The sequence below is a fragment of the Pyrus communis genome, chromosome 8 (assembly GCF_041283825.1).
Source record: "Pyrus communis isolate YQ-2024b chromosome 8, ASM4128382v1, whole genome shotgun sequence".
In the NCBI taxonomy this organism is placed as follows: Eukaryota; Viridiplantae; Streptophyta; class Magnoliopsida; order Rosales; family Rosaceae; genus Pyrus; species Pyrus communis.
This window is the reverse complement of record NC_142572.1, coordinates 22642101-22652500: the sequence shown is the minus strand read 5'-3', so window position 1 is coordinate 22652500 and position 10400 is coordinate 22642101. Positions and strand designations below refer to the sequence as shown.

General features: G+C 37.9%; 1 protein-coding gene and 1 pseudogene across 3 annotated transcripts; both read right to left on the bottom strand.

Annotated features, from left to right (window-relative positions):
- Positions 1 to 1774: 1774 nt before the first annotated feature.
- On the bottom strand, positions 1775 to 3706 carry LOC137716717 (aldehyde oxidase GLOX1 pseudogene; annotated as a pseudogene). Its single transcript, XR_015965691.1, has one exon. The product of XR_015965691.1 is annotated as an aldehyde oxidase GLOX1 pseudogene (transcript).
- Positions 3707 to 6947: 3241 nt separating this feature from the next.
- Positions 6948 to 10365, bottom strand: LOC148695383 (protein DECREASED SIZE EXCLUSION LIMIT 1-like). Of its 2 annotated transcripts, none has more exons than XM_088699149.1 (13): positions 10137 to 10365; positions 9972 to 10034; positions 9815 to 9874; positions 9613 to 9669; positions 9342 to 9487; positions 9073 to 9131; positions 8891 to 8984; positions 8671 to 8737; positions 7920 to 8002; positions 7728 to 7819; positions 7524 to 7630; positions 7347 to 7410; positions 6948 to 7253 (listed from the first exon to the last, which is right to left on the bottom strand). In XM_088699149.1, the coding sequence occupies exons 1-13, from the start codon at positions 10244 to 10246 to the stop codon at positions 7155 to 7157; spliced, it is 1101 nt and encodes a 366-aa protein (XP_088555275.1). In that variant the 5' UTR covers positions 10247 to 10365; the 3' UTR covers positions 6948 to 7154. The 2 variants fall into 2 exon arrangements, with proteins under 2 accessions (XP_088555275.1, XP_088555277.1); XM_088699151.1 differs by having other exon boundaries at positions 8912 to 8984; positions 10137 to 10364.
- Between the last annotated feature and the right edge of the window lie 35 nt (positions 10366 to 10400).

The following is a 10400-nucleotide window of genomic DNA, read 5'->3' as shown; positions in this document are numbered from 1 at the left end:
ACTTTCTACGTGATGGCTTATTAATTATTGGGCAATTCGATTTTTCCATCAAAGATCTGAAAGCTACTCCTCCATCAGCCAACATTAACATCAACATTGCAACTCTGAATTACCAAAACCAAGCGGGACAAGTTTTTTCCAGGCAAACCATCTGTTCTTCTAGGATGTTACGTACAAGTTAACAAACCGAGCTAGCTAGACTGGATCTTAACTAATGGGGCAACCTGATGCATCATTAAACACTAGGTCGTGCTTTTGAGTGAAAGAAATCCAAGCCGAATTTTAAAGTTTTCGGGTGCCTTGTGGAAGGAGGACTTAATAGAGATCTCAAAGCCTTGCTTGTTTCGTTACTTGAGTTCCAAAATCGACATAGTTTTTGTACCAAAAAGAAACGATAGCGCATGATTTCAAATTTCACAAGCTCAGAAATAATGCACCCATCTAATTCGAGCGGACTGACTCGCGTCGCACGCGTTAATTATATTGTTGTTTATAAACACTTCCTCTCTGACATATTGCAGCGACAAAATTGAAACCTGTTAGTCCAACTTCAACATCCGAGAAACACCTCTAATGTTCAGAGGCTGGAGTTGTAAAACATCTAGTACTACAAACTTACAAACTCTTGTCTAAGTTACCATGTAATGATCCAAATTATACAGCAAAAAGAAACAAAATACAAAAGAAAATTGAAGGTGCAACTTGCAAATACCAAAATTTTTGCAAGTAATATATTATCTAATAGGGCCTGATAAATTTTATTTCTTGATGTCAATTATTATTCCTAAGTTTTGTCAAGGAATTGATTTTAAAAGAGCCTCGTTACTTTTATTTTCCCAACTTCAGCCAATATGCACACTTAGGAGGGTTTTGAAGATAAATCGACTTTTCGGAGGAATTTTGTATGCAAGGCCAACTGGAAGAGAGAGCTAAGAGATTGAGAATCATTGTGCTTAAATTTCATAATTTCATACGAAGCCAAATGTTCCAATTTACAAAGACAATCCCGCGGAAGTTGATGGATTGCTTTCAGGATTGTGTACTTGCGCGAATAAAGATTTGAAAACTTCCCCAAATTTTCCTAGTTAATGTGCCATACCTGGAAAACTAACAAAAAGAGTTACAAGTTACCTATTTTTGTTGAAATTTTCTAGAAGATGGAACGAACCCAAATCAAGCCTGCAAGTCAGATTACATGTTTCCCAAGCTAAGAATATGATTCTTTCGTAGTTTGTGTTCTTTTTGTTTAGGTCTTTGTTTCATTTTAGGAGAGTTTTTATTGTACTTTTTAGAGTTAGAATTGTGTTGTTTTAATATAAATAAGGTGCCTTTTTAGACATACAATTTTTGTTTGACGGAGAAGAAGAGTTTGAGATGTGCATCACCATGGATTTCGAGTTCTATCTTTCCTTTTATTTTTATCTCTAGTTGTAACTAAACACTTTTGCTAGGGCATATGGTGAAACCCTAATATGATGATCTAGTCTTCCTACTTTGTCTCTCTTTCGATTTCCAATTTTAGTTTTAAATAACACATCCATCGTTTACCTTTTGATTCTAGTTTACCTTTTAATCATCGTCAATCCATCGTTCGTTTTTAACTTAAGCTTGTTTACTAATCGGTTAAATCGGCTTTTAAGGCAATTTATATGAGATCAATCTTGTATTTGCCCTTGCTTTACTACTTTTGATTTTGTGCCCTTGTGAGTACGTATTTAGTAGCGTTTGATTCATCTAATTTGTGAGTATTCTGAACACACATCAGTGGCAAAAGTTCAATGCAAGTTTAATAGAACTTTATTCATCAGTTTAAACACAAACTTTACAATTTCGGTAAAAAAAAGAAACAAAATACAAAAAGAAATTGAAAGTACAACTTGCAAATTGTGATCGAAATTACATCTGACAAGTTAGCACTCTTGGCTAGCTTGATCTCTGTGCATATGACCATTTTCTTTTTCAACTCATAACCAATCATGTTTCTTCATTTGGGAAATGAAATGTACCTTCAAGGTTCTCAGTAAATATGAACAAAGATGCCCTCGCTTGGAATTTGCTGATGAACCACATACAAAATGTAATATCCGGAAGGCGCAAGATTTACCGAAGTCGGTGTCGTCACTTGAGCTTGATACGTTGTTGGCCCTACCTTTTGTACGTTCTCTGCACCAAGAACCAGCAACCTTTGATTCATGGAGAATGAATGTGTGCTAAATGGCGGCGCCACCATCGTCACCAACACTGAATTCATTGCTAGTGTGCCCGTAAGCGAGAATTGAACGGTCAATTTTCTTCCGTAATGGATTTTGGCTAGGTTTAGGGGTGTGATGATAGTAGGACGCAAATCCGCATATTTAGCGTCGAGATACTCAGGACTAAATGCCTCCAATCTAAATTCTGTTGGAAAAAGCACGTTGCTGCCAAATTGGTACTTATCGTGGGGGTTACTACCTCCAACGATCACTCTACCATCGCGTACCAATAATGCTGAGGAATGGTACATTCGCGGTATGGTGGTAGGGTTTTGTTGTTCGAACCTTGACCCAACTGCATTATCTGGTCGGTACACAACTGGGTTGAGAACAGGATTACGCCCGATTTCCCAACCTGCAACCCCCGACGATGCACCGTTGATGAGTAAAACAGTGCTGTCTGGGAGCAATAACATGTCACCCATGACCCTAGCTTGAGGCATAGTTTCAACAATCCACTGTGGATTAGGGTCTGTTATTTTGATCCGAGCACATGTGTTTAGAGCTTCCACAAAAGTACCCTTATTTGCCTGGACAAATGACCCTTTTGGAGCTCCACCGCAGACCAAAACTTCAGCCTCAACAGATGGAGCCATCAAGTTCTTCAATGGTAGCAATACGGCTGAACCCGTGCTGGGGTACGACCTCGGGTCGCCTCCGGGTATTTGCGGGTAGGTTTTAACGACGACGTTCTTCCCGTAATCCAACAAAATAGCTCGATTGTTAGCGAAAATAAATAAGTTGCCATCAGGGTTGAGAAAAACAAAAGGGTATAGATTGTTTTCTTGGCCGGGGTCATTGGTCTGCGAAAGGAACGGCAAGCTGTAGACATTGCTTGTGGACTCGGTCTTCGGATAAAATTCATAGTTGAATTGCCCCCGGCCGCCGATGATAATCTCGCGTCCATCGGGCAGAACATGATTGGTGGCGTACCAACGGCGAACGGCCAAGCCATCCACAACCTCCGTCCAATCACAACCCGTGCAGGGTTGGAAAACTCTAACGCGGCGTTCTCCACTACTGAAGCCACCGGTTTGGATTAAGTTGCCGTTGGGGGCCATGGAGCCGGAGGAGCACCAGACGTCGGATAGGACCGTGAGGGGGCGGAAGGCATTGGTCTGGACGACGAACTCGGCAGAGTGGGCAGTGCAGTCGTTATTGACGCAATTACCGTTGGGCAAGGACAAGTTGGATGTGCCGAAGTCTGTGCGGTCGAACAGGACAATGCGGTCATTTTTTAAGAGCTGCATGTGCATGGCGGAAACGCCAATGGTTGCCAACACTTGCCAATCGCCACCGGCAGCGTGGGCCCTCCGAGAGAACCCAAGAAATATTATTAACAACAGAAATGAAAGAATGAGACTGGTAATTGGCTTCATTCTTTCTTTCTTTCTTGGTTTTTGCTTACTTAAATTGTGCTTTAGCTGTGATTTATGAGCTATAGCTTTGTGGTTCTGTCTGTCTCAAGTCTCGACCTGGCCCTCCTTAAATACTAGGGTTTTCGAGTTACCCAGTCCTAATTAATTAACTAAAAAACAATGCTAGGGAGACTAAATTTTGTAAACTAAGAACTTGTTTGGATGTGCTTTTAAAATGACTGAAAACTCTTTTGATGAAAATGTTTTTAGAACTAATCTTTGGTAAAAATGCAAGTAAATTCTAGAAAAACGCTTAAAGTGTCACTAGAAGAAGCACATAATTAGTGTTTCTTGCAGCAAGCACTTTAAGTGCTTTTAGAATCCAAAAATATTTTCTCTAAAAGAGCTTTCAGTTATTTTAAAAGAACATCCAAACGAGAAATGATATGGGAGTTGATGATTGGATTATTACTTAAACGTTGATAAACGTGCTCATTTCCTATCGGTGACACATCATTTAGTTTATAAATTTAGTCTCTCTAACATTACTCTTAACTAAATGAATATAGCCTGGAACTAACTAATAAGTAAGGGAGTGCTCCTCTAATCAACAAGTATATGTCATTAATTAGCACTATATTGAGTTATATTCTTCTCGACGTGGATAAGTAAGATGTCTTAAACTCGGTATATATCTGGTACAATATTTTATTCATGAGTAAGTTAAGATTTTGTAAATTCTACTATCTTGATAATAACTAGTTTGATGCTAAATTATAGCTTTGCCCGTTACTTGTTAATATTACAGTATCCTCTTAAGTCCCTTGACATTTGGTCTATATTAATTGTAAAATCTTCAAGGTTCCAATTCCTCTATGGTTGTTAACAGGACATGATTGACATCTTACATTCCATTAATATAACGCCCTGTTATCGTCAAACCTAGCTCCCTAACCATGAAACACTGAGGGTTTTTCCTAGATGTTTCAGTGTAATTAGGTATTGTACCATATATTATAAGTTGCAATTTGGTTTCTCAAATTATCAATCCGGGATTCTCAACAATATGGCATGAATTATTCCTCCCTATATGATGACGTGACTTGAATTAGACAAATTAAAAGTAGATTATGAGGGTACTACTTGTTAATATCACAACCATTAGTTTGTTCAATAAGTATGAATAAACTGAAGCTAGGCCTCAGTTTGTTGTCCGACTAGCGCTTAACGTCTTTTACAACCTTATTTGCAACAAGTGAAGTCATGATCTTTTAATTCTATATTTGTTATTAAGTGAGATATTCCTTAGTGTACTTGGACAATTTTGTAAACGGTTGATGGGGCTCATTCAGAATGTCTTTGATACGGTTGGTTTAGACAGATACATCCTTCAACTAAATTTATAATGCATTTCTGATCTTGTTCTTGTAATGATTGATAAATTGATCGATTCAAATTGTCGGGCCGTGGAAAATAGAAAATACAGCACGTCTTGCTATTCTACAATATACACCATGCGTATTGGTATATGTATTTTATATGTATTGTTGAGATGCGATATTCCTTAATTAATTCTATATATTTTTTATGTTTTGGTCGAAGAATATTATTAGTGAAAGTTTCCTCACATATATATATATATATATACACTCGTTCTTTTGGTCAACATTTTTTTATTTTATTGTTTGCCATCATATTTTATTGTTTGTGTTTGTAGTATTCGAAAGGACTCAAAATTTATTTACGATGGTGCATACGAAAGAGCTAAAATCGCTCATGATTATGATACTTACGTTTGACAAAAAAATACCTTTAAAATGCTAATAAATCGTAAAAACTAACTTTAACGTATTTTCCAGTAATTTTTTTTAAGACGCTCATGAATGTAAGTGCTAAATTAATTTCTATGTAAACAATTTGAAATGAGTTCAAATCTTTTGCATCTGTTTTGTGTGAGACTTCTCTGTGGCTTCTATAATTGATTGACACATGTTAAGTTTATGACACCAGAGTTGGTGGAGTGTTAAGTTTATGAACACGTGTCAATTAATAACAGAAACTAGTTCACACAATGAGTACATAGAAGATTTGAACTTGTCTGAAATGAGCCCTAACTTATAACTAATTAAGGTGTACGTCAACCACTTTAGACTGCGGATTATCCATACAAATTAAATTAAGCTCTTAATACATGAACCTGTAAAAAAGAATGTTTAGCAGCCATGCGTGCTGCTTGCAAACCACCAAACTCTGCAAGTCAAATCTTTCATATATTCATGAACCTATAGTAATTAAGCATCAGAGGCCATAACCACCCATGCATTTTGCTTTACCAGCAGGAGACAAAACCGAACCATTGCTGTTGGAGGGACCAAAAATATAATTCAATTAGAAATATTTTTCTGGGGAGAGATACGAGGACCAGAAAAAAAAAAAAAAACCTAAAACGATTAATTGCAACTTATATATTTTTCAACATTGGAGGCTAACCATGACCATAGACATCCAATCTTCTCACAGCTCAGCTTCAGCATTTTCACAAGTGTGTGTGTGTGTGTGTGTGTGTGTATTATACTCTACATATTGTTTAACTTTTTAAAATAATTTTTCATGATTATAAAAATAAAAGTCAACATTAATTCTTAATGTTTAGTTTTCCTCTCTTGTTTGGTTCCACTTTGCTTTCGCTTTGAAGATTGGTGCTTAATTAAGAAGAGGGATTAGAAGATTTTTGGAATTAACTAGTAGAACCATATAGAGTTAGGAAGGTCGGCACCTGCTGGCTGCTGCTTCGAAAATGACGACGCGTTCATATGAAATTCTGAGAGTGGCTGTTTCTAAAGGAGGAAGATTTTTTTTTTTTTTTTAACAAACGATATTATCTACATTAAGGGGGAAGGAATAGGGTTAGCTTCACAATGGACTAGCAATAACTGTGGTTCAAATTCGCCTTTGGCAAAAATCGAATCTAAAACCTCTCACTTACAAGTGAAGAGAAATATCAATAGACCGTAGTACTAAGTGACAGCTGGAATGCAACATTTTAACAACGAAGCCGGTTTTAAATTTTCGGGTGCCTTGTGGAAGGAGGACTCGCTCGTTAGGGACCTCAAACCACATGGTTCCTGCACTCGAAAATAAGGACACCACACGGTTCGGATTTCACGAGCTCATCCCGCCGGCAGAAAAAATGGAAAAATGGAAACCGAAATCTTTCAGTATAAATAAATTGTACTACGAGAGCAGCCACCTAAAGTGATAAAGACGTCCGAAATTTCTCCTTAGATAACAGCAGGGGCGTAACCGGTAACATTTGTTCGAAGACAACCACCAAATATACGAGGCACTGACCAAAATTCGACAGTACAAGTGAATTTTATTAGAGCATCTCCGATGTCATGCTAATTCCGTCTTTTTTTTCAACTAGTGTGCTTACATGGTGTGCCAATAGACTCTATTTTTTTTAGTAGAAACAATATTTTACACTAAGCACAAAGAGGGGAATTTGAACTCGGGACCATAGGACAATATAGACCATATCGTTTTAAGTCTGAGGAGGATAGAGTTCCCATAGTGCCACCGTTGTATCTTCTGATCCAGATGCCATTAGCTTACAATCAGCGGAATAAGAAACGGCATTACACTGCAATAATACACAAATACGTATAATCAGGCCCTCGGTAGTGAGTATAGCATCAACGCAAGAAAGCGTTGTTGTTTGAAAATAGGATCATACCGTTGCATGGTGATACTTCAATATCGCCAAAGCATTTCCTTTACGATAGTTATACACCCTCACTCTGCCATCAAGAGGTGAAACCGAAAAAGGGCAAAAAGACATAAGAATGCAGATCGGCGATGAATGACTTACAAGATACACTTCAAATCTCAAAATGAAAGTTATGTTCCAAACCTGTGGTCCCAGCCAGCTGTTGCAAAAATTTTACCGTCAGGTCGAATGGAAGTGCTTGAAATTCCAGGTCGTTCCAAAACAATTTCTTTCTTGATCATGCACGTACCCTAGGTTGGACAGCACAACATTACAGCAAAAGAGATATAAAATATCACTTAAATTTCGGTTAGAGTAGTACTACAAACTTTCAAACATGACTATTACCATTGAAGGATCCAAACTATACAGCACAACTTTCTCATCAGCGGCTCCTGAGATACCACCATTGCATGACCCATCAACGCATAGACTTAGAACTGCAGATAAGGTACATGAACAATGTGGTTTATTTCAAAAGGAAAAATGAGAATGGGTAATAAAAACGCACGGGGGTTCTTCGGATTCTAGGTCTCTCACCTGGCTCTGAATGAAACTTGACAGTGGTAATTGGAACCCCCGGATTTCTAATATCCCACCAAAGCATGGAACCATCCTCATAACTGTACAATGTAGAACAAAGAAACAAAATCAGAATAGACATATCAAAATGACGAAAATAACAAATTTTGAACTCACGTTTCAATTCCAGAAACCAAATGCAGAATAATCCTTCTTCGGTGATTATAACATGTATGAAAATGGGTGCATGCTCACACTGTATAAACAAATTTTAAGATCTGTTATACACACATCTTGATCCAGCATCCCCGAAGTTAGAAAGGGTAGGATAACTCATGTATGACACATACATCTCATTCTCACATTGTGTGTCAACAACTCACAAACCAGGTTATCAAATTCTTCTGACCCCAAAATATTTGCTCAATTCAGTGAATGCACCACATACATCCTGAAGAGATCTAAGATTGCTACAGACAACTAGTCAAGTAACTCATGACATATGACTTCTGAACAACCTTTCCTAAGAACATTGGTTTGAAAGAAAATGATGAAAAACAAATTTGAGCAGTTTTTTAACAGAGTCTGACAACAGACAAACAGAACAAACAAAAGAGATTCTACTACGAGTAGCTGAAGATTAAGAAGCCAAACATCATTAAAACCGCATAGTCGCAGACACAAACGGATGATCTACATTTTCATCAAAATTTTAATCAGGTACTCAGTTTCATAAAACATAGATAATGAGAAGTGAAAAAGAATATACCCAACCAAGACATTTAGGAATCCCTGTGATTCAGATGGTGAGAATGCTTGAATTGCCATGCACATTCCTGGCAAGAATTAATGCCATTTGACATAAACTAGATGAAAACAATAAGAAAGTATGGACAGTAAAGTGATGGCCCAAAAACGTCAGCTATAAACTGAAACACAATCAAATCCATAAACTAGTAAGCCAAAGGTTGAATGAATTAGAAAGGGACCGCTCTGCTTGGAAGAAATACCCGAGGAGCCACCAGTGCAGCTTTGAGGCAACCGTGCAAACCTTTCTGCAGCATTAAGATCCCAAATCTCAACCTTTGCAAACCAACCACATGAGGTTAATGAGTAATCGAGACTCCAAAAATGAACATCAGACTAGACATAATCAAGGTTAGATACAGACCTCAGAAGTCTGCTCCCCTGCTACAGCGACATATTTCGACCCTTCGTCTTGAGTATTTTCTGTTTTCAAAAACTGTCTATCAACATTCTTGTTTCTGAACTTTCACAGAGCAATGAAGAGCAAAACAAATTTCAAATACAGAAGAGACCAGTATTCAAAATCCAATTAATAGATAAATCTGAAGTCTAAGCCTTCATCTCCTAAGAGAAAGTAGCTAAAGTGCAGAGACAATATTCCTGACCAGAATACAGTTCCAAATTTCAACAAACCTTCATCGGTAGTCCCCTTCACCCCTCTCTCATCTCCATCACGAAACCTAACCCCGTCCATCCGTGTAGAACAAGATTGAGGCCTCTTCACCAAGGAAAGTTTACAAAAGTGGTAAGAATTTGTCTTGATTGTAACAGATGGAACCCTGCCAAGGCGATATCGAGGTTCAAAATTAATGAGGCACATGCCATGATCAAAAATAACAAATGAAGCAGTGTACAACGGAAATCGAATAACTATAGGCTACATTCATGAGAACTAGCTGAGAACCTGGACAGACCTCCATCTTCAATATCCCAACACTTAACCGTTCCATCCCTACCCTGGCTACACAAACATTTTCAAATTTCAATTCTAGCACCAAAAATAAAATAAAATAAAATAAAAATATATATATATATATATATGTATGTATGTATGTATGTATATCTGACAAGCAAATAAGAGGTAGAAAAAATGAAAAGAAAACCACCTGATAACTCTTTTGGCAGTACAAGCAACAGAAGCAATACCATGTGCTGCATTATGCACCCTGAAAATTGCAAATAAAATTTGTCTTTTTCATTCCAAAAACAAAAAAGATATCAACTTTCTGATCATAAAAAATGGAAAATTGGTATTTGAATTACCCTGCTGAGGATACAGTCCGATGCTGGATAGTATCCCAAATCCGCAACTCGCCGTCTGATGAACTAGAACGAAAAAAAAGAAGAAGAAGAAGCGAGTTTGATCAAAATTTATAATCTTTGAGGAAAATTAACAAAAGGGTAGGTTGCATAAGTGTTGAATCGTACCCGGTGAACAGGAGAGGTTGGTAAGGATGAAAAGAGAGGTCCATGACGGAGGCACGGTGGCCTCTCAGCACCGCCACTGGGTCCGGCGGACGTCTCTGCTGGCTGCTCATCGGAATTGATTTCCCAAGTTAGCAACTTGGCGCAGTAGCCACGGCGGTCGGAATTGCTGAGGAGTGAAAACGTAGCTCAGTGGCTGTCTCTCCTCCGCAGCCGAACCAGTAAAAATGGACCTTTTGAATTTTGGCCCGTTAAATTTTGACTGAT

Bases quoted from the DNA above. Each gene is read 5' to 3' on its own strand.
- LOC148695383 (XM_088699149.1), bottom strand. From the start codon at position 10,246: ATGAGCAGCCAGCAGAGACGTCCGCCGGACCCAGTGGCGGTGCTGAGA. The intron at 9,670-9,814 runs GTGGTTTTCTTT...ATGTTTGTGTAG, and splicing joins ACTGCCAAAAGAGTTATCAG to CCAGGGTAGGGATGGAACGG. The intron at 7,820-7,919 runs GTGAGAGACCTA...CCTTATCTGCAG, and splicing joins CAAGTTTCATTCAGAGCCAG to TTCTAAGTCTATGCGTTGAT.